At 41.1% G+C, this 26,303-nt stretch overlaps 2 protein-coding genes across 6 annotated transcripts; one reads left to right on the top strand and one right to left on the bottom strand.

Moving 5' to 3' along the window:
• Positions 1 to 113: 113 nt before the first annotated feature.
• On the bottom strand, positions 114 to 15,578 carry LOC147047222 (guanine nucleotide-binding protein subunit alpha-11). Of its 3 annotated transcripts, XM_085927869.1 has the most exons (8): positions 14,065 to 15,578; positions 8,533 to 8,717; positions 8,290 to 8,444; positions 7,500 to 7,628; positions 6,928 to 7,056; positions 4,931 to 5,060; positions 4,714 to 4,867; positions 114 to 4,313 (listed from the first exon to the last, which is right to left on the bottom strand). In XM_085927869.1, the coding sequence occupies exons 1-8, from the start codon at positions 14,198 to 14,200 to the stop codon at positions 4,123 to 4,125; spliced, it is 1,209 nt and encodes a 402-aa protein (XP_085783995.1). In that variant the 5' UTR covers positions 14,201 to 15,578; the 3' UTR covers positions 114 to 4,122. The 3 variants fall into 3 exon arrangements, with proteins under 3 accessions (XP_085783995.1, XP_085783997.1, XP_085783996.1); XM_085927871.1 differs by lacking the exon at positions 6,928 to 7,056 and having other exon boundaries at positions 14,065 to 15,574; XM_085927870.1 differs by lacking the exon at positions 7,500 to 7,628 and having other exon boundaries at positions 14,065 to 15,574.
• Positions 15,579 to 17,913: 2,335 nt separating this feature from the next.
• On the top strand, positions 17,914 to 25,050 carry LOC147047221 (guanine nucleotide-binding protein subunit alpha-14-like). Of its 3 annotated transcripts, XM_085927873.1 has the most exons (8): positions 17,914 to 18,151; positions 18,715 to 18,878; positions 20,931 to 21,115; positions 21,237 to 21,391; positions 21,933 to 22,061; positions 22,341 to 22,470; positions 22,623 to 22,776; positions 24,160 to 25,050. In XM_085927873.1, exons 2-8 carry the CDS (start codon positions 18,728 to 18,730, stop codon positions 24,363 to 24,365), a joined length of 1,110 nt encoding a protein of 369 aa, XP_085783999.1. In that variant the 5' UTR covers positions 17,914 to 18,151; positions 18,715 to 18,727; the 3' UTR covers positions 24,366 to 25,050. The 3 variants fall into 3 exon arrangements, with proteins under 3 accessions (XP_085783999.1, XP_085784001.1, XP_085783998.1); XM_085927875.1 differs by lacking the exons at positions 17,914 to 18,151; positions 24,160 to 25,050 and adding an exon at positions 23,543 to 24,098 and having other exon boundaries at positions 18,172 to 18,878; XM_085927872.1 differs by lacking the exon at positions 17,914 to 18,151 and having other exon boundaries at positions 18,178 to 18,878.
• Positions 25,051 to 26,303: the final 1,253 nt, after the last annotated feature.

Genomic DNA, 26,303 nt, shown 5'->3' with positions numbered 1-26,303 from the left:
CAAAATATTTATAACTATATATAACTAATGGTGCAAGTATTGAAGAGTGACATGAATGGAATCGGAAGGTGCATGTGAGAACATGAAAAGGAGGCAAAGAAGTACATGTAGAGTATAGGAATATTTTTTATTCCAATTGAAACATTGAAAAGGAGAAGGTTATGAAAGTTGTTTTCATGTTAAAATGAGGTTCAGGCAACAGTGGTTGAAATGTAAAACAAACACAAAAAACAAAAACAAAATATGGTTAAAATACTGTAAATCAATAAGCACAAGCCTTCCCATGAGAGCATGGCTAGCAGACGCCACCCTCCCTGCCAATCACATGCAGTTAAAAACAGCAGATCAATCATCTTAAATAAAGAATAAAACTGTTAATTAGTCACATATTTAGTGTTTATTTATTTTTAAAAAGTGGACCATGAAAGTTCATGGGCCCTCATCCCTCTCCCCCCCACCCCATCTCTCATGACATTGGCACTTAAGTATTAAGTCAAAAGTTTGGCTTTACAAAGAAAGGGCATTGGCACACTCATGGTACAAAATTTACATTTGGTATATTTAAAAAAAAAAAAAAAAAAAAAAAATACATTACTTTCAATTTGTACACCACTACATAGTTATTGAAAAACAAAGGGGGGAAAAAATGTGGAGTGGTTGCAAAATATACACGTGGTTAAGTGTGTCTGCCTTACAAAAATGATCAGAGCTGAACGTGACAGTTACAAGAAAGGAAGCTGAAGCAAAAAAATAAAAAATAAATGAACGCGAGTATCAAGTCATTTCAGTGCTCTGACCCATGGAGACGACACGATCCAATCAAGAAAGGTGGGGGGGCAGCAGATTCATTCGTTTCAAGAACTAGATGGCCATGAACAGTACCTTGACGTCTCAATCGATACAAACTGTTTAGCTAGGAGCGGAACGGCACAATGCTTTTGTATTTACCAATACGGGACAATTTGGGTACGGCACACGAGCCTACCACCAATATGGAACACAGTAGATCAGTGAAAGAAAGAATACAGACTGTGAACAAACAGTGCAGCTCAGTCTCTGGCCAGTGAGATGCTTCTGGCAGTATGTTAAATTTGTTCACTAATTTGATACAAAGTCATCTGTGAGGAAATTGAAACGATTTCTGTACTTTTTGTGACGTTTTTGGGTCGTGTGCTATGAGATTTTTTCTACTCGAGCAACTTTATTGAATTGGTCCCAAAATAATTGACGACAAATAAAATCGATTCCAGCTAAATGTGAGCGGCAGAACAATTCAATGTTCTTCCACTAGCACCATATACCATCATTATTCCAGTAGATATTTTTTCATTTTATTTTAATGTAGCCTTGGCTCAATATAGGTTGGGGGAAACATTGCTATGCAAAATGAGGGATACCTCAGTGAGCGAAAACAACGGTGATGGAAAAAATGACGAGGAAAGGGCGGTGGGGATAGAGTCAAGATGCTTGCTTTTGTCTTGTTAAAAAAAAAAAAAAAAAAAGGCAAATGTGAAAAAAACAAAACGCCATCACAAATATCATATATAGGCATCTGTGGTTTAGACGCCCCCACCCATCCCACCACCACCTCAAAAATCAAAGCCGCTAATAGTAGCCCTTGTGACGACAAGGTGACGACAACTCACCTGAATTCCGTATTAAGAACCATACCGCAGGGCTTCCTCAACCGGATCAACCCAAGAGCCAAATATGAAAGGTGCTTCCCTCATTGCCCGCTCAATAAAATACATCACTGCCAAATACTGTACACGGAACCAGAGCAGGAAACTCATGACCAAGAATCAAAAAGCCCTTTGCCGGGAAACTACGCGCGAGAAAATATCTGAGCCCAGCCAGCATCAGTTTGGGAGGAACCCTGCTCTAGAGAAAAGAGTAAGAACATCAACAGACACGCACGATATGAGATCGGTAGCAACAGTCGACAACTTCGGCTTTCAAATTACAAAAAAAGGAAAATTCAAGAATGCTCCAACAGTAAATATTCAACCAACCACTAGATGTGTTTTGGAATTTTTTTTTTTTTTGTCTTTTAAAATTTTTGCATAAAGCGTGAACCTGAAAATAGAGCCAATGCTGCCGTTCCACCGTTTTTTTTAAAAAGACGTCACAAAGATAAAACACGTCTTTGCCGTTAAAATAGCTTGGATATCTTACAGCAGTAAAAAAGCCAGTCTCCTTGTTTGAGCATGACAGAGAGGAGACCCCACAGGAAGAGGGGGATGAAAAAAAAAAAAAAAACACTTCGGAGTAGTTCATCAAATGTGCCAGTTGAATAGAAAAAAAAAAAAAAAAACTGACGCAATGCGGTTGAATGAGAAGCAAAAAAATGGGGAGGTCGCTTCCACATTTGGAGCTAAAGAAAGCCACTCGTATGTTAAAGGGCAAGCAAAGTCAAAAATGTTCTTAGCAATATTATCGTCTATGCTCCCCTACTCATCTGAAAACGTTTTCCGATTAATAATAAATTGGTGGAATATGAATTCAACACAAATCCAGAGTGGTGGGGTGAACATCTTGCTTTGTAGCACCACTTGCTATCGATTGACATTACAGTTTCCCAAAAGCTCAGCTTGACAACGTCATGTGACCACGAACAGAAAACTGGTGAGCGATGACGTCGTGACCTAAAAAATAGTAATCTGAATTTGTTTTTGTTTTTTTCCATCCTGGTGAAAATGCACATTTGGTAGGCACGTTTATCTTAAGTGGCGTGACGTCTCGGGAATTCCCACAGTACCTTAACATTTGGGTGGGGCTTATGATTATTTTGCTTTTTTTCCTTCAACCAACTCGTCTTAAGAGTTAATTTGATTCCTTATATTTTAAGCTCGTATACAAGCTTGAAGATTTGCACAATATTCCACAAACGTATTGTTGTTTGTCTATTTATGCCAGTGACATATAGCAACAAGCACAACAACTTTACTATTAGACGGCAGAAGATACAATTAACCTACGCAATCTTTCATACAACAGAATATAAGCTTTTGTGCTCATCACATCAGTTAGTGTACTTTTCGTGACATTTTTCTTTGGCGGTATGCTGTGCGCTTTTTCTAACGTACAATTAAGGTTGGGACGCTGCACTTGATGGAAAGGGAAAAAAGCGAGATTCCAATTTGAGTCAGTGTGTGGTACGTGGAATCGGTATAATAACGTAGAACTCTAATAAATCAATTCCAAGTAACATCTGAAGTCCTCGCCCTTGAGATTAATAGGAAACCACAATTTACGGAAATACAGTGACAACCCCCACCCCCCCCACCCCACCCTCTCCGGCGGTTCTCCTAAATTTGACACATCTCAAGAGCCAGAGAACTGCATGGCGGACCGGATCCCAAGTCCTGCACTCAAGAAATACTGGCAATAGACTGGATTTCTATTTACACCAAAAAAAAAAAAAAAAAAAAAGTGAAAATATGGTGTCAATTTGGCAAAGCGACAGTGGAGTGATTTGCAGTCAACTGAGTGGTAGAGTGCTGTCTTCTTAAAGGGGTGTTAACACTTCAAACGCCGAGGGGGCAGTGTGTGTAAGTGTGTGTGTGTGTGTGTGTGTGTGTGTGTGTGTGTGTGTGTGTGTGTGTGTGTGTGTGTGTGTGTGTGCGTGTGTGCGTGCGGCCGGTTACAATCCTTCCGAGTGTAGCCACTGTAATTACAAAGTAGGCAAAAAGTAGATAAGTCATCAATGTGTAAGCCAAAGTATTTACATTCAACAGAGTGTGTGTACTCTGAATTGGAGCTTTTTTATTTTTTTTAAACATCGACAGATTTATTCCTCACAACTGTCGTCGTGTCCAGCATGCACGGCGTACGCAATTAGGGAGAGGAGCCCTTTAAAGCGTTACGTGTTTGACGTGGGCCACCCCCGCCACACGCGAGCACTGCCGATAAATTTCAAAGGTTCAACTATGGATTTGCGGACACTGTTGGGAGCCCCAAAAAAAGAGATAGCGAGTGTCGAGCGAAACCGATGACTGTGTTCCATGCAGACGTGTGTGTTTGCGGTAGTGGATAATAAAATGTGTGTGTGTGTGTGTGTGTATGTATGTGTGTGTGTGTGTGTGTTGCTCTCTCTCCTCTCTCTTTGTGTCACACAGCACTTCACACCAAGTTGTACTCTTTGAGGTTGAGCTGCAGGATGGTGTCTTTGACGGCGGCAAAGACGAAGCGGATGTTCTCCGTGTCGGTGGCGCACGTGAAGTGCGAGTAGATGATCTTGTCGCTGTCTGGGTTCAAGTCCACAAACATCTTCAGGATGAACTCGCGGCCTGCCAGTGGGTCACGCTGAGGGCCTGGCAGCAAAAACTCAATGTTATCAATTGAGACGTATGGGGCAGGGCTTCAAAAACTTTTGAACTCGGGAGAGATCTTTCCAAGGAACCACAAGGAAACTTCCACCTCTAAATTCCTGATATGTTCAATTTACTCCTTTGAAGCTCCCATTAAAAAAAAAAGGATTTGAAATACAGGGGCCATTGTATTGTAGTTCTCCTTTTAGCCACAAGACGGCACTATATGATAACAAATTCATCTTTTCAGGGTTACCAAATCTTGTTCTATACTTCTAGCTTTTTTTTAAAAAAAATTTTTTTATTAAAACCAAAAACAGCTGACAACTGAAATGAGTAACACAAAATGTCTACAACCACAACTAAACTGCCAACATGATCATTAAATGGAAGAAAGCAGTACCGTCAAACTCCGGGAAGTAGTCCACCAGGTGAGAGTACATGATCTTCTCCTCCAGCAGGTCCCTCTTATTGAGGAAGAGGATGACGGAGGAGTTTTGAAACCAAGGATATGTGATGATGGTTCTGAACAGCGCTTTGCTCTCCTCCATGCGGTTCTGAAAAATATGAGCACATAACGTCACGCGTGGTGTCGTTCAGGCATGTAAAATGTCTCGCACCTCGTTGTCCGACTCCACTAGCACTTGGTCGTACTCGCTGAGCGCCACCAGAAACATGATGGAGGTGACGTTCTCAAAGCAGTGGATCCACTTCCTCCTCTCCGACCGCTGGCCGCCTACGTCCACCATCCTGAATGGGACGCGGCAAACACAGCAGAGAGCAAAATGAACAAAGCTTCCATGGAGGTGACGGATCTTCATAGTAAAGCGGCGCATGCGTTGATCAAACTATGAAGGGTGTCAATCAAAGGAAACATGAAGTGAGTGAAATGAATTTAAACACGTCAAAGGTGACAGCAAGGAATGTGCTTTTCATGCAGGAAATAAAGAGTTGCAAAAAGACATCTATCTGTCAAAAAAGATCTAAGCCATCATCATGTTAATATCACATAAAACGAGGCAAAAAGTAATTTTAAAAAATCATCCAAAAAATATTTGATCAATTTGTTTCTTCCATTTCTTATTTCTCTATCATCATGTAAATATCACATAAAACAAGGCAAAACATTATTTTTTTAATGGTTCTCACCCCAAAAATATTTTACCAATTTGTTTCTTCCAGTTTTTGTTCATTTTAATGCCAGGTACCACTAAGTACTACAATGAACATGACAAGATTGTATTCCCATTGATTTTGCTAACTATCAAAGAAACTTATCAGCTAATTTTGTTATCTTCATCCAAGTTTTTTTTCTTCAGAAATTCAAAAATGAACAACACAAAGGAAGTCTAATAATTTTCTTCTGTGACATGTTTCCGAGAAAAGCTTCACATCTGTGTCGCGGTGGGAATAAAAACATTTGACAAGTGAACCGACACCAAGACGGATCATTTAACGCCAGACAGGTAAAAAAAAGCTCGATGACAACATAAAGGGCAAATCAATGAGAACCAGCAAAGGCAAACTGGCAGCCTCTCGAGAATGAGTGACCCACTTTCACCGTAGACTCTCTGCTTCTTTACTGGATGAGCAAAAAAAAAAAGAAATAATGACATTCTCAAAGCCAATTAAAAGAGCAGGAAGTACGACTGTTTATGAAAGGCTGCCTTGTTAGCGTTGGGGGCGGGTCGTCATCCGAGTATACAACATGTGCTTGTTCCTTACCATCTGGCATTGCGGCTGACACGCTCCACATTAACGCAACTAAACCATCATGCGCTTCAGTGAAAACAGACGCACACCTAAAGCGGCGCCTCCCCAGAGCATGTTTGTATTTTTGGCCTGTTCGCTAAACGCAAAAGCCATTGAGAGCGTGAAGTGAGTCACCGGCAGCGGCAGCCGGGGCCGAGCGGAGCGGAGCCTCTCAGCTTCCCTGCTGCCGAGCGGCCGGGAAGCTCTCGAGTGCGACCACATTGCGGTTATTTCCAGCCTTGCCAAGCGTAGGAGGAGGCTGGCATGATGGCTTCCTATCGATTTGCACTCGACTGTAATCACTCTTGCTTGTTCGCGACGTCCATTTTGAGGTTCTCGCTTTTTCTTGCAGGAGAAGGGATTGGAAGCTGGACCGGTTGTGGGCTAAATCTTGAAAGGATGTCACGAGGGGGGGATGGCTCTCGTGTAAAAATTGCGCATCTTGGGGATATTTAGGAAACACAAAATACAGCTGGGTCTCAATAAATTAGAATATTGCCACTTTTGTGGACACAATACGGCGGTACCTTGATTTACGAGTGCCCCGACAGATGAGCTTTTTCAAAATAAGCGCCGTTGCTTCATCTAATTTTTTTATTTTTTTTTGGGGCTCACAGACACAAACACCAGAGACCTGCTGTTGTCGTGACCCGGGGTAATTCTGTCCTTAAGTTCTGAGCTTCGTCAAGTACTAAATTGAACTCGTAAATCAAGGTACCGGCGTATTTGGACAAGTGTAAAAGGGCTTGCTTGGAGGAGATACGTTAGGCATGCTTTTAGGTGTAACGGAACATGCCGCTCGGACATCACGCGGGAAACACGGGCTGGCTGAAGTTAGTCAAAGCAGTGCAATTCTTTTGTCTACCTGAAGATGATGCTTTGCAAGTCGAAAGGGTATTCTATGATCCCAGTGGTTGGGATTCGAACCCTAAGCACATCCTGTTGGGTGGGTAGATAGGAAGATTCAGCGATACGATCCAGATCGCTAAGATAGCTGGAGACAGGATGGAGAGCGGAAGGCGACACAGAGAGAGGAAAGAGAAAGTGCGGCATAAGAGCAGATACAGCACACAAACCCTCCAAAAAAAAAAAAAAAAAAGCCAGTGGATCAGTTCACATGTCACCAAAGGAAACATTCCCGAGCACCGTCAGGCGATTAGATGAAATTTGGTGCTCCAAAGAAATTTTTTTTTTTTGCTTTATCCGTGATGGCGGCTCCCAAAGACAGAATTCCACTTCTTTTACTTGTGTCCAACTTGAGCAATTTGCGACACAACACTGACACGGACTGTAGACCTGGACCGTAGTCTTTTGGGAGGTCACCATCAGGGAATGCATTGACGTGCAGCCCAAAGCTAGCTCATGGCAATAGCGGCGTCGGCGGCTCACAACCGGGCCGACCGGAGACGTCGTGGGCGGCACACGGGCCACCAGTACCTGAAGATTATATTCTCCAGGTCAAAGGGGTACTCAATGATGCCGGTGGTTGGCACTCGAACCCGCAGCACATCCTGCTGGGTGGGCACGTACCCCGACGTCGCTATTCGTTCTAAATCGCTAAGGTAGCTGTGAAGGGAGGAACATGTGACATCGTGGATACGGACTCATCGCGCACGACATCAGGTACACCTCCAAAGTCAATACAGACTTTTTCTTTTTTTTTTTTTATTTAGTTTCAAGTATCATTCGGACAGACATCAGGACCTCAATCGATTCTACAGGTGTACGTCATGTTGTGGCAGGTGAGTGTCATGCAACAGTCCAAAACATTAAATTTTTCAAATGGAACGATGGGACAGGTCATTTTATAGAGCATTTATAAAGTGTGCAAGTAATATTATCAAATAAATATTAATATATTATAAAATAAAATTCTAATATTTATCAAATGCAACCTGATACAAACCAATGTTGGAAAAGGATTTTTGTTAATATCTTAAAGAGTAATATAATAGTAAAGTAATATAATAATCTTAATATCTTAAGACATTGACGTGTATGAGCTCTTCCAACAGTACGTAAAGATAATATATTAATCATACCGCCATTGATTCAAATTGTATAATACGTCAATCATCATAGCTATGGTGGCTAGCGGCGAGGCCTGCCTTGTTTGGACAGGACCTGGCGGATTCAATGTATTCTTTCAAAATAATCCATTCGTTCCCTTTTAAGCGTTGGATGCACATGTTCTGCGAGTGGATGGTTTTATAAGAGGCAGACGTACTATTTGGTGGAGTCAGAGAGCTGGTACTCTCTCCTGCGGTCGTAGGCCTCCTGGATGCCAGGGTCAGCCCACAGCATCTTGATGGCACCGATGTACGGCTGATCGAAAGACGTCACCATCTCCACGTCCACCTCGCGCACCAGCTGCGCATTGTTCTGGAAGGCAAAAAGCATTTTAGTCAGCACGGGGTCTTTTGATTTTGAGCCGTCAGCAAAATTAAATATCCAAAAAGGTGAGACGTACTTTGTTCTGTTCGAACTTGTACGGTATCTTGAGTGTTTCGGTGGCACGGATCATGGACTGCATGGACGTGAAGATGTTCTGGTAGACCAGTTTGGTGAAGCCCTTCTTGTCCTCATCGGTGTAGCCCGAGCCGTGGATGATTCGCATTTGCTTGATAAAAGTGCTCTTGCCGCTCTCGCCGGTACCTGATGAAGAAGAGTACCACAACCACTCAAACAAGAACTCTTCGATCTACGACGGTATTTCTGAGGACAAGAGCAAACTCGAGAATGTGCGGAGGCTATATTACGCTAAGCTAGCTTTTGTTGCTGATCATAAACATGCTGTTATGGTACATGAATTTGATTTTCCAGAAGGCACATTACACTTCATCTTCTTTTTCCAAGTGTGAAAAGGATTCCAAACTGGACATTCTGTCTTTCACAGACTTGTGCTGGCGCAACGCCATCGCGCCGACTTATTTCCACGTGTAGTGTGGCATCAGTTTGCAGTGTGGTAAAATGAGAATTGGAAGCTTCAATGGAGTGATTTGGCTTCAAATTCTTCCATTTTGTTGAATTATCACAGCCTAAGCAGTAATTTATTAATCTTGCCATGGACATCGCATCCACAATCAATTGATAACTCAATTGATAAGAGTACATGAAAAAAAAAAAAAACCAATCGTCAAAATGCTGTCACACTTAAGCTCGACTAAACAGAACATGAATCGTGTGTGTGTGTGTGTGTGTGTGTGTGTGCGCGCGCACAGGTGTGAAATGGCTTCCAAACAAAAGCTCCATACATACATTGTGTATTCATAACTTTTCATTCCAATTCACCAGAGAAAAGTGAAGATTAAGTAGGCCAACCAAAGTAGGTTTGCCCGTAAAAGCATGTGTGTAGATAATAAGAACGAGAGTAACAATCAATATTTGTTTGGGCTCTCACATGGCCTGAAAGAAGCGTGAGATCACCCGTGCTTGCAGCTCTGTGTACGTATGCGCTTCTGTTTTAAGACTACTTTTGACCCCGATGAACCAAACCGGTAGGCGGGAGGAGAGTAACACATATATCATTTATCCACAGAACAGGTAGAGTCGGTGTGCTATATTCGATCGAGACAGCCCGAGTTGAAATAAAACAAAGTCGCTTAGCGACATGATTCAGTTTGCCAGCGGTGAACAAAAGTATTTTGAATTTCAGAATATCATTTGAATTCCACGATTGACGACACCTCGAGCTTGCTTGTCTGCCAGCTCCATCTCCAACCCAAACCATAAATGTGGAATCTCTTGCAGGCATGTCGAGCTCCGTTCAACAGATCTCATTGTTCCTGCGTGCGAGTGGAAAAGCCAGCGGAAGCATTTCTCACGGCCGGGCTACTGTACGTTCGCTGGAGCTACTCCTTAGGGTTCATGCTAGTTCCCATGGCAACCTCAGCTCCGGACTCATAAATACATGGCAGACAACATTGGATGATAGGCTTCGTCATGTCTCCATGGAGCCAAGGCAAACATGCAAGCTTTTTTTTTTGGGGCCGTCTCCATATTTTGCACGGAGGTCAAAAAGTGTTACGTACATGATAACAGACTCATTCATAAAGCGCTTTATGTCACGACACGGACAATGCGCTCTACTGTATGCTATCGGTACATCCGTGCAGTACTCGGCAGAACTGAGTACACTAGACGACGAGCGCTTTCTCGGAAAAAAAAACAACATACAACCTCCTCTTCATGGACAAATGATTTCTATGGGATCATTTTCAATAAGATGTTTATGTAAAGTCGGCCAAAATGTCAGTTCCTTGCCTGAGGGCAGCAAATCTGATGAGACTTCAGTTGAGAAAGCATCTAAGAAAAATCAAATCCACAGGCATGTTTTGTTCCACTTTATAACATATATATATTTAAAAAAAAAAATCTGGCAAAAATGAGGCTCTCGATTTATCCTGCTGTGAAAATCAAAAGCTACGGTAGCTAATATGAATAAACAGCAACGTAATCAAATTGAAAATATCCAGCAGAGTAAATCCACACGGGGAGCTTAACATTCCCACCAACTATTGTACTAATTATTCAGCCAATGAACTAAGCATTAACTCGCAGGAAAAGAAAATCTCAAAACGGTGAGTGGGCAAGGCTAACTGGAGGGCAAAACTCCAAAACTTTTGGCTTCGGATTTACATGAAGATCAATAACCAGGAGCACGGCGTGAGAGATCCACGTTGAAAAGTCAAGAGAGTGGCGAGGGAGGAGGTGCGAAATGTGTCAAAAAATGGTGCCTTGAGTAAATGATTCCCTAACAAAGCACATCAAACAGGAAGCGATATCCACTCCAGCTCGGCGCTAGCTAGCAATGCCGGCTGGGGGCTTTTCTCACTGTACAGGAACCAAATGGCTGTCAAGTGGCCCATTTCGCTTGCGGGAACTTTTCCAGTGACACTTTTAGGAAGTGAACTTGCCTGAAGGAATCCAGGCTTAGCCACCACATGGAAAAAAAAAAAAAGGCGAGCATTTCAAACTAAAAAAAGTGCTTTTCAGGCAGGCTTGAGCCTGCAGGCTAGTCACAAGTGTGTAAGGATCATCCAGCAGCGACTCATTAACTTTGCTCTAACTAAAAAATGCCTTTGGTTATTTAATATTTACATGAAGCACGCCTATTTATTTGCCCTAGTCCCTATTGGCAAGAATCGTATATTCATGTAATCATATGTGGTGACATAATATTGTCATGTCAAATTGAAGTCTGCAGGTTGTTATACTTACAAGAAAAGATTGACCAAACTTAATTGACCCCCCCCCCCAAAAAAAAAATCCAATCCGCAACTACAACTTTTGAAAATAAAAAAAAAAAACGAGCAAACTATTTACAGTGTCAAATTTTGTTAAAAAAACAACAACTGTGCATGGATTAGGAGGAGGAGGGTTTGAGTAAAAAAATTAATTTCCCAAGTTACCGTGGCCAAGAACGAGAGAAGCTTTTCCACCCCCAAATGTCTTCCCACCAAGCGGGGCGGTAAGACAGCGGAGACGAAACCTTAAGGGACAAATGGAAGAAGAGGAAATGGAGAACTGTGGCTACCAGAATTTAAGAGTGAAGAAAGAACAAACAGATTAAGGCTGTGACAATAAAACACAGACCCCCAAAAATATATTCTACTCAAGTGCAGCAATTACAACTGTCCAAATCCTCAGAATTTCATCTTCAACAAAAAATATTCTCAAATTTCTGCAGTCTTCCATCAAAGTAGTGCGATTACCTTGGTTTTTTTTTTTTCTCCAGATAAGACATCTGTGTAAAAACGGCTCGAGAGTGTGCGAATGGCAAGAGCGCAGCACAGACTGCAGTTTTCACAAAAATTCCTTGCATACTTTTCCTTCTTGAGAACTTACAATTAAATTACGTATCCCATTTTGGTTGCCGTTTAATCCAAATGCCTCACAAATTTCCCCATCCGACATCTCTCCAACAAGCAATAACTTCAATCAAGTGTAACTTTGAAGGTACAATTGAATTTAAACAGCCGTGTCTCCGGTGAGAAAAAGTCTACACACCCCTGTTCAAACAGCAGGTTTTTGTGACATTTAAAGTAATACTAATAAATCAGACCAAAATGAATTTCTGTTTCCCCCCCATAATCTAGCCTTTACCTTTGAGAGGGGAAGAAAATTAAACTTGGATATGGTTGCACAAGTGTGCACACCCTTAAAAGTATGCCTGTGTTCAGCTTTAATTTATCACATTCAGACGCATGCTAAAAGAGAGTCAGCACATTCTTGCCAACATTTAACGTGCCTCCAACTATTTCAAAATAAATCTTAGCTATTCCAGTACAATTTTTCTTCACTTTGTAGTATATTTGGGAAATTTGGATACTGTTCGCTGAACCTCAGGATAAACATTTTGGCTGTAATTGTAAATAAAACTGCTCATGACTAAAAGAGAACAGTGCAAAATAGTGAGTCCTATCACAAAATATTCAGGATTCTGCTAGTAAGAAAAAAAAAAGGTCCAAAAACAACTAGTAGAACACCTGGAATTTATTTTAGGTTGGTCAGAGGCGCTTTAAATGGTGGCAGGTGTTGGTTGAACTCCCATTGAGCGCATTCGTTGTTTTCTATGTGAAAGATTCATGTTAACTGGGATTACTGGCAGCGAACAAGCATGACTTTTGAATTTTGTTCATTTTGAACAAAACCACATCTCAATAATTCAGCAGTTTATTTTATTGATATTTTTATGTGAACTGAGTCAAGGAGGTTATAGGTCTTCAGAACTACGGGGAAAAGGTTTGTAAATGATTAATCGTGGTCTTGTTTTAATCACACAAACTTGACATTTGAAGAGGGGTTTGTCAACATTTTATAACCACTGTAGATAAAAGCAATAGCCATCGAGGCTAGCGGTCTCGCAGTCTGACACATATCTGCTGAAAGTCAGGGTGTGTCAATATGAGTTTGCTCAACCAACAAAACTGCCAGACAAATAGTGCAAGGCTACAAACACGTACCTTATTCCCAAAGTGTGAAATGACATTTTGACGGAATGCAAAAAAAGTAGGGCAGTGAAATTAACTTACGATTACACTCCACGCTTACAAAATTGGCATCGTCGAACACATTAGAAATTTGTGTGAACTTCAGCAGCTGCTAATATTACATTGCCAGCTAACATAGATACATCATATGTCCTGAGCTTGCTGGAAGACTGAAAACCATCATGGGCATAGGTTGGCTTCATTCATTCAACAAAAGTAAAATGTCAGCTCTTCTGACCTCTGTTTGTTGGATCCTCTGCATGAGCACATGTTAGCAACTGAGCCCGTCTTTGTTCCTCCAACTTTAACAAGACCAAATGACAGCTAATTGAAGCCTATGAAGTGAGTTGTGTTTCATTAGCGTCGGCACATATTGATGCGTTTACAGTTCAAAGAAGACGTGACATTGGATGAATAGTTTTACACCCCCCCCCCTCATCCAGCCAACTCTTTATATTGAATGTTAAAATGAATGTCGCTCAAGGCAATTCAAATGCTTCATTGGTGTTACACGGGAAAAGTGGAATGACAAGTTTTCATTGTGAACAAAGTGCCAGCACTGGAATTTTAATCCAAAAGGGTGTCTGGAGTCAAAGGAATACATGTGCTACCTTCAATTTACCAGAGGATTAGTCATCACACTTGAAATATATTTTTCCTCTTTTAGTCAAGTGTAACAGACACCAACTCTAGTACTTTGTAGAAACTTTGGGAATTTTTAAGCAGTCACAGATGGCCGAGAGGACAAATAATGTTGCACTCTGGGAAAACGTTGAATCAAAATGGCAAGACGGACCATAAAATGTCTTCTTGTAAAACTGTAGAAACTAGTTGACTTCATGTAGGGGTCAAGCAGCTGTTAGCAGTGTCACCACGACATACCACAGATTTGCACATTAACAAGCCAGTCAAAAGAGTGTCAATTTGACAAGTGGGTGCAATGTTTTGCATACCACAAGTTGTACTAACATAACATGACATGAAAACTGACCAGTTTGGATTATGCTTACCCAGCAGAAGTAGTTTCAGCTCCCTCCTGGCATCTCGTTTGTCCCGCCGCAGTTGCTTCTCGATCTCCGAGTTGATCCGTTTGGACTCCTTCGCCTCTTCACTCAGGCAACAAGCCATCATGGAGTCAAGAGTCATCACCGCATGAGCCAGAAAAGCCCTGCCTGACGGACGAAGGGGTGGGGTGGGGGGTGGAGGTCGCGTCGGGCTCGGAAAAGGCTTTCCAAGCTCAAGTGTATGGAATCCCGTCCAGTCAAATGGGATTTCGCTACTTTCTTTGCTCGTTGTCGGTGACAAATATTTGACAGCGTAAGCCTTAAGTCGTATGCAAATTCGGAGTTTGCAAGCGGGGGAAAAAAAGACTTACCAGAAGACTTTAAAGCGACAAATTAGAAGTAAAATGCCATTTTTATGGTAGAAGAAAAATTGATCTAGTTAAGGTGGTGAAGGTGTTAAAAATGAGATTCCCACTGTGCCAACACTGTTTTAATCATTCCCAGCGCCGCTGCTCAAGTCGTGGAAGTTTAACTACACCCACACACCCTGAAAAAAAAGCCTATTATTATTAAATACTCGTGTCCCGGAGGCAGCGGGACACTGTTGAGCGCCCCTGCCACATTTGTCGGAGCCCTCCCGCGAGCCTAGCCGCCCCGACGCCGACACTTCACGCCCGCGCAGTGGTTGCAACCGCCGCCCGTCAGCCCGTCCATCTACCGCATACACACGTCGACGAGCTCCGTATGCTAAACACTCGACTTGCACATTAGGGGGAAAAAATTTAAAAAGGGAAAAAATATTAGGGGTTAAGTTTTGCGGGAGTGGTGATGGCTAAATGGACGAGCTAAGCAGTTAGCGAGCTATGTTAGCTTGAGCTAGCCATCCCTGGAATTGCAGCAAGAAAAAAAAGCACAAGCAGCTGAGAGAAACTTCATTGCTTGGAAATGAGCTTTGTCCAAACACTCTCTCCGGGGGACCAAAAATGCCCTCAGTGTTGAATACTGAAAGTCAAATCAGGCAATTCATCGTTCCTGGTGTTTTTTTTTTTTCCTGGTTGGAATAGCGCCCCTCCTCGTCATCCACTCCTCTCCCCGTGACGTCACGAGTCATTTAATCTGACTGACAGTCCTTTTGCGCGAATGGAAAGAAGAGAATACTGTAATATGAAGGCGGGACTTTGCATTAGGTTGACATAGCAAGGTTGTGTGAGAAGTCGCCTTCCTCCCTTTCCTCCCTTCCTTTTTGGAGGCGTGTCAGCCCCCGGCCAGTGCTCACACAGCTGTTTCTTCTGGATGGTTACACTTTAAGCCTGACAACATCGCCTTGAAATTGTTATAACTACATTGTAGGCACGCATGTCTCACAATTCTGGGGTCCCGAGTTCGAATCTCAGATGTAGTGTTTGCATATTGTTGCCGTGCTTATGAGGCTGTTCATCAGGTACTTCCTCCAAGTTCCAGCATCCCAAAATGTGCATGTAATTGAAGTTTCATTTGAAATTGAGGACTCCAAATTGTCTGTTGATTGTGTTCAACTTTGAGATGTTTTCTGAACACTCGGTTACACCGGTAACATGACAGGTAGTGTCAATATTTGAATTAGCTTTTCTTTATTTTAATGACAAATGGCAAGACGGAGGCAAGTTGCCTCACCTTTCCAGTAAAGGTGACGTTGCAATAAATAAATAGAAAAATATGTCATGTTTGCTATTCTAATATGGCAGGTGCTAAGTAAACTGACATTCATGCATCTTATGCTGAACTGGTTTTGAGTTAAGCTTTAACGACAACGCCAAAAATTTGCTGAAGCACGTGAGTAATAATAACAATAATAATAATAATGTACGTAATAGAAATAGAGCTATAGAATAGATAGAAAGATAGTAATTTTAACTTCTGAGTTATATGAAGCAGTTTGAGACTCTCAATTGGCTTTATACTGCATAGCAAAACAGAAATTGATTCTATTGTTGAGCCAACGCGACACCTTGTGGACATTTGTTGTAAATGCAATGAGGAAACTGAGACACACCTTCTATGACGTCACACACTTCAACGCTCTCAACAGTTATCTCCAGTAGTCCCTCAAAGACAAATTTGGCCTAAATTTTTTGTTATATTTGAAGACACATTGACATGAAAGTCTCAGCAAGAGCATCGCGTATGGGAATAGGCGACACTAACTTGAGAAATATTCATTGTCTATTATAGTGTTGAATCATGAGTTTGATGAGTCACAATAAAGCAGTTCAGAGAAATCTAGCTGGAATGAATAAGCGTGAAGCTGAGAAAACTTTCAAGTCAGAAGGTTGTGATCTTAAAATAATGACATCTGAGTGGAGCGTAAGATGTCTTCCTTTATGAGTCCATCCAGTTTAATAATTGATCATGGCCCGTTTCCCACAGCAGCCAGACCAGAGGGGACAAAGTCTCCTCTCTTAAGCTTTCTGTCGGACGGATGTAAAGCTTCATCAGTGAAGATAAGGGAGGAGAGCCACCTGAATCACTGTCGGATCATTTACTGTACATTGGAGGTTGTACATGAGACAGCTTCCAGCCTGATGCATGCTAGGAGGTTGAGGCAGATCATTTCCTCCTATGGTCGAGACCACACCTTCTCAAGATCTTGCATTTTTCTGTCCTTTTTACTTTTTTACTTTCTTTTTGCAGTATCATGACAGCCACACCCTCATTTTCCGGGATGTGTACTGCTTTTCAAACATATTGTTTTCTTCCCATTATATACCAGATTGGATCTCTTAAGGCCTTAGTGACTGTCAGTTTCATGAAGAAATTCAATCCGTTGCGCATGCACTTGACTTCCTTTTACTTCCTTTGCTACACGTTTACCTCACCTCATTTCCATGGCAACCAAGAGCTCAGGTTATCTCCGTATGCGTGAGGCTACGAAAGCCCGGACGGACCGGTCCTGCAGGCATAAAGAAGACAAAAGATTGACATCTAAATAAGCAGACCAGCATTGCGAGGAAGGAGGCGTGACTCCGCATTGCTCTCAAAACATTGTGACAGATGACTCACGAAATAAAGACAAATTTCATCATGATTCCCGCAAACCTCAGAGGGTTTCCTCACATTGTATTAGAAGTTTGAAACAACCTAAATACAGTATGTGTTGCCATAACATAACGGGTGACTTGACTTTTCATTTTCCAATCAGTTCACTTCATAATTAAAACACTGAAAATGAGTTTTAAAAAATACTTCAATACGTTAAATTCCCCCTCCCACTTCAAGTTTACTGCCAAATAAAAAAATAAAGACAATTACACTTTGTCTATTTGGAACAACCACAACGCTTGGCCTTTCAGCAAGAGTCGAGACTTCCTGGCAATGGAAACTTTATCCGTTCTTCCTCCCACGTTGGAAAAACAAGCGTGCTAGTTGAAATGTCTCTCTTTCCTTAGGTGTAAATGTAAGTGTGAATAGTTGTTTGTCTATAATATATGTGACTATCACCCAAAGTTGGGATAGGCTCCATATGACCTGCTATAGAACTATAAAGCAATTACTGGCAATCATCTTATAGGTCAACGGGAAAAGGTCAATGCAGTCACAAAGGGGGGGCCCCTAAATCATCTTTGTTTACATGTCAACCAATGGTGGGAAGTCAAGAAGTACAAATAAACTTTTAATGGGCCTACCTGTATTTTTTGGCACAGGCGACACCTGGCTCTGAATACTTTTACAAAGTCTTTTGTTATCTCTGTACAGTTTCAAAGATACTGCACTGTTATTTAGAAGACCCCCCCCCCTCCTCCTCCTCCCACAGACACACACATTGCGCCTCTTCCGGCATCTCTGCGGTCGCTTATCCGCGCTCCTGTCTCTTTCGAGCCGCGCCGTCGCCTCGAGCGCATTCCATTCGCGGCGCAGAGCGTGGACGCGGAACATTCCTGCTGAGGCGAGGTGCGAGGTAGACTCACCCGAGCAGGAGGTCCGTTTGTGACGAAATAAATGCCACCATTCGGCCGCTCGAGTTGCACTTCGTCCGCAGGTGCATCGCACCGGGCATCTACGCAAACATGGACCGCGTAAAGGAGGCGTTGGAACGGGGACAGTGACGGACTTCAAGGTACTGAACTGTTTTTATTTCTCTCATTTTGGTATGGCTTGACTTGTAAGATTAACTCATAGCAAAGTTACTACAGTAGTAACAGAGATATAACAGAAACTGTGAAATGGTTTCTTATTCATTTACAAGTCGCATGTAGTTGATTTCAATCAAGAATTTTTTTTCAGATTACGCAGAGTATCTAAATGCCGGAGGCTTGTGGTTTTAATGTTAAAATGGTCTTAAAAATGTCTTGGATGAAAAATAATATTTGAAGCCTTTAGATATCAATCAAGATTTTTTGACCTTACATTTTTCTATTGTCTGTTTTTGAATGAAGAATGAAAGTAGTCCAAAAAAGAAAGGTCATGTCGAGGTATTTAAAAATTGACTTAGCAAGATGATGAGGAGGCATGGGAATTGATAAGAATTTAGGAATTTCAATGCTTCATCGATTGTCCTTGAGTGAGGCAATAAATCAACAGGAGAAGTCATCGATGTAGACTGATGAGAAATGAGAAGTCAAGTCTGGAAATGAGGAATCATTGGAGAGTGTGCTTGACTAACTCTGTTATTAATATTAGGCGTGTTCGGGCCATGGCGGGCTGCTGGGGTCATTACCGGCGCACCTGCGTGTGTTTCCTCTCGGAAGAGGAAAAGATGTCCCTCGCTGTGGACAAAGAGATCAAGCGGCAACTCAGGAAGCAGAAGAAGATGGAGCGGCGAGAGGTGAAAGTTCTTCTGTTGGGTGAGTGATGCCAAGTCTCCTTTTATGTTACAAACTTATTTGAAACTTTTTTTGGGCCCTTGGATTTGATGCCAAGTCTCCTTTTATGTTACAAACTTATTAGAAACTTTTTTTGGGCCCTTGGATTTGGCTAGCCAATAATTTGGTTCTGTTGAAGTCGAGAATATGTTGTCTTGGTGGTTCAGTGGGTAATGCGGCTGCCCAAAAAAAAAAAAAGGTGGTTTACGTCGGGAAATGCATTTGGTGTGAAACGTGTACTCAAGATATCATGTTGATATGACACAATGTTACTGTGCCCCATCTGACACAAGGAAGTTGTTGATTTTTCTCAGAAAAAGGCCATGATAAAATCTCGAGTTATTTGGACACACAACTAGGTTGATAACCTGATCTCTTGATAGCTTGAACTCATCAGTGTACCACTTGCTGGATTCAAATTTTGACCCAACCTGCTGATCAAATGTACTGGGTCGAAATAAAATGAGCATTGTAGTAATTTCCATAAATTGCCATTTACTTGTGTGCGTCTTCAACATTCAGATGCACGTGCACACATGAGGAGTGAGCTTGCATGAACGGCGTTGAAGCAAAGAAAGAAAGAAAGGAAAAAAGAAAGAAAGAAAGAAAGAAAGAAAGAAAGAAAGAAAGAAAGAAAGAAAGAAAGAAGCACATACTCAAAGCTGTTCAACAGCTTCACTTCCGCAATTGCCTAAAATTGAGCAGTATGAATGGAATTTGTCCCAAACCCATGACATCATAGTCACACACACGCTAATCATCAACGAGCTAGTTTGTCACAATACAAAAAAAAGCTCAAACTTTTTTTAAAACACAACTAAATTATTCATATAGGTTGTAAACCTTTTGGTTGCATCTACACTTAATTTTTTTTTATTTTTTTTTTGCAAATTGCAGCAGGTCTCATTCCATGTCATTGTGTTTCTCAGGCTACTGTTAGCATTAACAATTATCGTCTTGTGGCAAAAACAAGTTTGGCACTCCTGAGTTATGTCGCGTAGCCTGGCATGTCCGGTGGCCCAATAGGAACCAGAAATATGCTAAGCATGTGGCAATATGTCAAGAATGGTTCAGACTGCAATCACTCATCAAGTCAGCAGAGTGGAGAGGAGCGTTCAACAAACCTACAGGCCTCCTTTGCAGCTTGATTGATGACTTTTATAGCGACTGGATGAGCCTGCAGATAAGGCAGGTGCATCTTTGCCTGCACGGCCATAAATGTTTCTCTTTATTCAGTTTAGGTTACGCACGCTATATTGTCTCCACAGTCACAGTCTGTGCATTCGACGGGCCTGCAGGATAACACGATTAAGGAATCAACAGGAAATTGATTAGATTGTTTAATGATTAATGAGGTTTAATGTGAGACAAATAAGTGGGCGTCGCCGTTGATGATTAACAACTTGAGATTATTGCTTCAGTCCGCCAAGATGAAATATATATATTATCTGCAAGGGCAATGCTTTAAATCAGGCTTGAGCGATGTATTGTTTTGTTTTTTGAATATATGACATCACTCTGACTTGTATGACTTGTTCACCTGCAATGATTTTTTTACAGTGAAGGGATTGAAGTTGATGCACGACTTGGTTATGCTTGCAATGTGTTCACAACAATTATAGTGGTGTCGTGTTTGGAGAGGTGCAATTAAACATCCTTTTACGCGACACTGAATGGTGTTTTCTGGAAATGGGACACACCCTGCCACAAATGCAATGACACATTTCAATATTCCTAGCGATTAGTCTGCTGGTTGGTTCTTCAGCTTAATTAAAGAGGAAATCTAAAACAGATCTTACAAGAATGATATTATTATTTTTGATGAAAATGTTATTATATATATATATATATTTTAAATTATTATTTTACAAGAATAGGAAGTTTTATTTTTTGAAGTAAAAATAAAGAGTTTTATTCAAAGACCAAATCTGAGACTGAGCACAAATCAGAATTCCCTCATACTTGTGTTTAGGACAAGCCTACATTTTATATCATTCATACATATGTGTATCATTTATGCTCTTGTTACCTCAGGAACCGGCGAGAGTGGCAAAACTACCTTCATCCGCCAGATGAGAATCATCCACGGACGGGGCTTCTCAGAGGAAGAAAGGAAAGAATTTGCTAAATGCATCTTCCAGAACATCTTCACGGCCATCAAGGCCATGATAGGAGCCATGACCGTGCTTAAAATTCCCTACTCCAACGCAGAAAACGAGGTAGGCTCAACAGCGTACGCAAACACTTTCCGTATCTGGCCCGTTCTTGTTCCTGAATAGATGTAAAAGAAAGAAAATAAAATCTTCCTTTTCTGGTACCATCTTGTGCCTTCTCACACAGTTCTATGCCAGTAAGATCGAGAATGTTTATCCGGCGCAGATCACCAAGATGGATAGAGATTACGTAGATGCTATCCGCCGCCTCTGGGCCGACTCGGGCATGCGAGTCTGCTACAGCCGACGCTGCGAGTACCAGCTACTGGACTCCACAGAATAGTGAGTCCATTTTAATTCAAATAAATATCAATTACATGGGGAAACAAGTCACTAAATCTGGTGCATCTGCTTTCATCTCAGTCAATTATTATTCATATTGATGGGAAATTCCAGGAAATCCCCTTTTATTTTCTTACTGAAACATTTTGTTGACTCATCACATAAAAAAATTAATAAGTCGGGAAGCTGTTCCTGTTTGTCCATATTTGCCAGTAGAGGGAATTAGTTCCCTTCCAGACTCATTTCACTGCCTACGTTCAGTCTCTAATAAAAATAAAATCATATGATATGCAGAGATAAAGCGACTTTGGATTTTTTTTTCAAATGTAGGACTCGATCAAAGACAAGGTCACAGTTTGCTGCTCGTGTTTGTTGAGCAGTGTGCGTGTGCCATAAAGGCATCGTCAGCTCCCTTCTTGTCATTTTTTTAATCACAGTTAATTTATCACTCGTGTTTGTTTTCCACGCAGGTGGGAGGCCATATCATAGCTGCAGTTTCCTGATTTTACTGTTCTTTTTTTTTTTTTTCCTGTGCTTTCAGCTACATGAGCCAACTCGACCGCATCGCAGAGCCGGACTACATCCCCACGGAACAGGACGTGCTGAGGGTTCGATTCCCCACCACGGGCATCCACGATTATGCCTTTACCATCAACAAGATTACACTCAGGTGTCTTACCGTCACTGAGTTTAATTCCTTCCATGACAATGCTCGTAATTCAAACATCTAAAATCATGTTTCTTCATTGAAATGAAATGAATCATTTCCAGCCCCCAAACTGTGTTTTAAAGAGAAAATTTGTTTTTTTCTAAAAAAAAAGGCCCTGAGAGTTGCCATATACCAAAGTATTTAGTGCCATTCATTTTTTGCTTTTCAGCTTAATTCTTCTCAAATCATCAGTTATCATTGAGTAAACATTTTTCTCACCGTTTGTCATTCCGCCCGCAGGATCGTGGACGTGGGTGGTCAGAAGTCAGAGCGCCGGAAATGGATCCACTGCTTTGAGAACGTCACCTCGCTCATCTTCTTGGCCTCCCTAAGCGAGTACGACCAAGTCCTAGAGGAGAAGGACACAACTGTAAGTATCTTTGCTGAATAAAGCCGCCACAACATAATGATTTTGAACATACAGTATATGTCCCTGTATCTTCTTAGCATCACTTTGCTTATCTACCAGCAGGTGTCACTCTAACACATAAAAAAAAAAACGTATCTGTGCATGTGTTTCAGAACCGCATGGAGGAGAGCCTGGCTTTATTCTACACCACCATCCATTCACCGTGGTTCCACGCCACCTCCATCATACTCTTCCTCAACAAAACCGACATCCTGGCTGACAAAATACTAACCTCTGACCTGAAGAAATACTTCCCTGGCTTCATGGGTAAGCCCCGTTCCTCAGGTCGACAATTAAATTTGGTGGTTTATAATTTTACGACAACAAACTTTATTTTTTACTCAACAAATTGTCAAATTAGTTATCCGACTCCTACATCACTCAACATGCCAGGCCCCACACATTCAAAGTCACAGTGTAGAACGTGCCAATGGCGACCCCAAGTGGACATAAATAATACCTGCTCCTCACTTGGAGATTTTGTATTGATTTTATGCACACGTAATGATTTTAAATGAAGTTAAATTACTATTTGAATCAACTACTTTTACATACTCAAACTATTTGATTGTATCTCATCTATGAATGGTCCATATGTCTGTTTTAAAAATCAAATATGGCCCTTGAGCACAAAAGTATTTCTGCCTGTGCTCTACTGTAAAGTACAATATCCTAGACCTCACTTTGAGGACATTTTCTTGGAAACAGAACCTTTTTTTTTTGCCATAATGACAAATGGCAGGTATTACAGGTTGTCATGTTGATTCACTCTCGTCCACTTTTTTTTCTCCTCAATGTGTGACTCATTCACTCTGTCAGACAAGTCGTTTGCAAAGTGAATTCCGCCACTCCCCCCACTTTTTCATGTCCAAAGTGAACCATAATTGGGGGATCTTTTGTCCATTTCATGATTAGCCTTTAAATGACTCACTTCCTTAAAAAATATATATATATTTCACACGTGGCCTTTGCTGCTGGTGTAAATGTCTGCATGCAGAGCACTGCCTTGACACTTCCCATCTTCTACTTCCAGCACCAGTCCCTCATCCTCCTGTAGCCCATGGCAACAGATAGATCCCCTCCCCCCCCCCAAATCCTGTTATGTGTCTTGTGTGTGCAGAGGTTGTGATAGTTGCATGTCAAATAAACATGATCGATTTTGTGTGTCCGTGCGTGATTTAAGATGGTATGAGAGGACCTCTGCTACATATGAGACGGTGATAATGTCTTTGTTTTGACACAGTGAAGCCACACGGGGCTCATTATCCACGAGATGGAGCCAAAGCAATAATAAACGCCATTATTCGGATTTATTTTATATCACATAAGTTACTGTTCAAACGGTTAATGTTGCTTCACTACAGTTTCACTACATTTACTACAAAGTTAAAATGGTTAAAGGGGGAAAGCAAGCTTTTTTAAATGATCACACCCAAATTAGCCGAGACTTTTCTCCACCTATTCCAATTAAAAAAAAACAAAAAAACTTGAGGGCACTCCTCGTTAGGACTCCCGTGGACGTCAATTTCTGTCGACTGCGTTCATACAGTTAGCAAACATACCATTTTATGAATAGTGTAATCAGGTTAGATTTAATTTTCAGTCTAAACAATGTTGTTGGGACTAACACCTTTGTCCTCTTTCCTTCAGGTAAGACACAGGATGCGGAAGAGGCCAAAAAGTACATCCAGAAGCTGTACCAGCAGCAGACCAAGAATCCCAACAGCAGGGGTGAAGGGAAAAACTTCTACCTGCACCACACCTGCGCCACAGACACGGACAACATTCGCAAGGTGTTCAGCGACATTAAGGACACGGTGCTGCTAAAATCTCTGCGGGAGTTTGGCATCTTCTGAACTTTTAAAGGACTTTTTGTACGACTATTTTTAGAAGGACGGTGAAAATGAAGGCCAGCTTTTTATTGCACACGTGAAAGAGCCCGACACAGATTTCTACAACATGTGAGCTGGATGAAGCCGATCCCAGCCAATCAGAAGGCACATACTGTACAACCGAACAACCATTTGAACCCTCGTTTGTGTGTGTTGTGGTCAGAATTGGGTCACATGGTTTTCTTTGGAAATTTTTATCAGGTTGCCCAAATTGGTTTTTTTTTGTACACAATCCCAGCATAGTCAATTGAGAATTGCATTGCACAATCTTTTATATGTAGTACACATTGACATACCATTTTGAAGTACTCTAATCGCCTTGAAGTTCACGCTCAGGTATCAACGCTTTTTGGTGTCAAAATCATAAGCAGAAAATGCAAATTTGTATCGCCAACACAATTTGTAACATCGGAAATTATGGAAATCTGATGAGTTATATCACCATTAAAGGACATGTTTTGATTTTGTGTGTAAAAAGACACCAAAATGACTAAATACTACCTTAACTTGAAAGCAAAAGTTTGGAGGGAAATGAAAACAAACATTCAATTGTTTACAATTACATAGAACAGGGCACACGTAGGTAACAATAGACAATGACCACTGTTAAAACAATAAACACTCTTAGCTAACTAAAGTGACAACAGTGGTGATGATGAATTAGGGTGAGTCATTGAAAAAATATATATGTCAGAATGTGTGCTTTTAATTTAACAATGTACTATTTATGATATGTTTAAGAAAGGAAACAAATTCCTTATTAGCTTCACAAATGTGTCTATATTGTTTATTACATTTATGTTTTTTGTGAGTCTTTTTACTCTACTCATTACTGCTTTTTGTTTTTTAGGTGTTGAATGTTTTTTTTTTGTCTTTTGTCAGGCACATTGTTCACCACATGCACGTCAACTGGGATGATGCATCAGGAGTTTTTTGTGGGCAGACTTTGGTGAAAGGAAGGGGGGGGGGGGTGCTCTAATATTAAAAAAAAAAATCCCAAACATTTGAAGTTAATTTTCTTTCTCTTATTTGCAGAGATTTATTGTAATAAAGTCAGAAGTAATTAAAAATAATCTGCACAATAGTGACCTTATTCAAACTTTTATTTGTGTAATTTGTCCTTAAATGTAGGTCAGTTAGCTTAATGCTAATATATAATGGGAAATGTCATAGACGAGCTAAAATAAATAACAATATTATAGAGTGCTATTTTTTCTCATTAAAAAAACACAGCAACAATTTTTCTTTTTGATTCGCCAACTAACGGCACAGCATGATAATAAAGCGGTCACATTTTAAATTTTAATCTTTCAGCGGCGCACTGTGTCATCGAAAGAAAGAGTTGGCGGGCACAATAATAAGGTTTACTCTGGGCAAAGACGATAAGAGCGGACAATGTGGGAGTCTGCCCCTTTGCTGATAATGAGGTGCTTGGTTTGAGGGAATTTCTGGCGACTCTTTCGTCAAATAGTCATGCTGCGTCTGCTTTGATAAACGCCGAGCTTCTGGTAAAGGCCAGCTTGTGTGATCTCTGGCACATGTGTGCAAAGGTGAGCCGGACCGCTTTATAAAAACCAAAACAAAACAAAAATAAAAAACGATTGAACTGCCTGTTTTAAAGCTATGCTATGATAAGTGCCTTTCAAGTCTTCTAATGTTCTAATGTTCAGATACTGACCATTTTGGACAAGAGCAAACAAACTATTCATAACTCAAAGGTATGGCTTGACAACTAATCTTTTTTACAAAAAACTCATTTCTGATTTTGCTACTTTGCTTGTAAAATGAGGAATTGACAAAGACAAAAAATATATTTTTTTTTCAACATTAACTCATATTATATTATAATTATTATTCAGGGTGTCACGTCTATCGAGTTATGTATAAAATTGAATGAAAAAG

This window comes from Syngnathus leptorhynchus, chromosome 13 (assembly GCF_054491065.1).
Source record: "Syngnathus leptorhynchus isolate UIUO chromosome 13, UIUO_Slep, whole genome shotgun sequence".
NCBI classification, from domain to species: Eukaryota; Metazoa; Chordata; class Actinopteri; order Syngnathiformes; family Syngnathidae; genus Syngnathus; species Syngnathus leptorhynchus.
This window is presented reverse-complemented; position numbering and strand designations above follow the sequence as displayed.

Excerpts from the sequence above, each read along its gene's own strand:
- LOC147047222 (XM_085927869.1), bottom strand. The coding sequence starts at position 14,200 with ATGACTCTTGACTCCATGATGGCTTGTTGCCTGAGTGAAGAGGCGAAG. Across the intron at positions 7,057-7,499 it reads CTGGAGAATATAATCTTCAG|CTATCTTAGCGATCTGGATC; the intron begins GTACTGGTGGCC and ends TCCTGTCTCCAG. Across the intron at positions 4,868-4,930 it reads TAGTGGAGTCGGACAACGAG|AACCGCATGGAGGAGAGCAA; the intron begins GTGCGAGACATT and ends CATATTTTTCAG.
- LOC147047221 (XM_085927872.1), top strand. The coding sequence starts at position 18,638 with ATGAGAAATGAGAAGTCAAGTCTGGAAATGAGGAATCATTGGAGAGTG. Across the intron at positions 21,116-21,236 it reads ACTCCAACGCAGAAAACGAG|TTCTATGCCAGTAAGATCGA; the intron begins GTAGGCTCAACA and ends CTTCTCACACAG. Across the intron at positions 21,392-21,932 it reads CTACTGGACTCCACAGAATA|CTACATGAGCCAACTCGACC; the intron begins GTGAGTCCATTT and ends CTGTGCTTTCAG.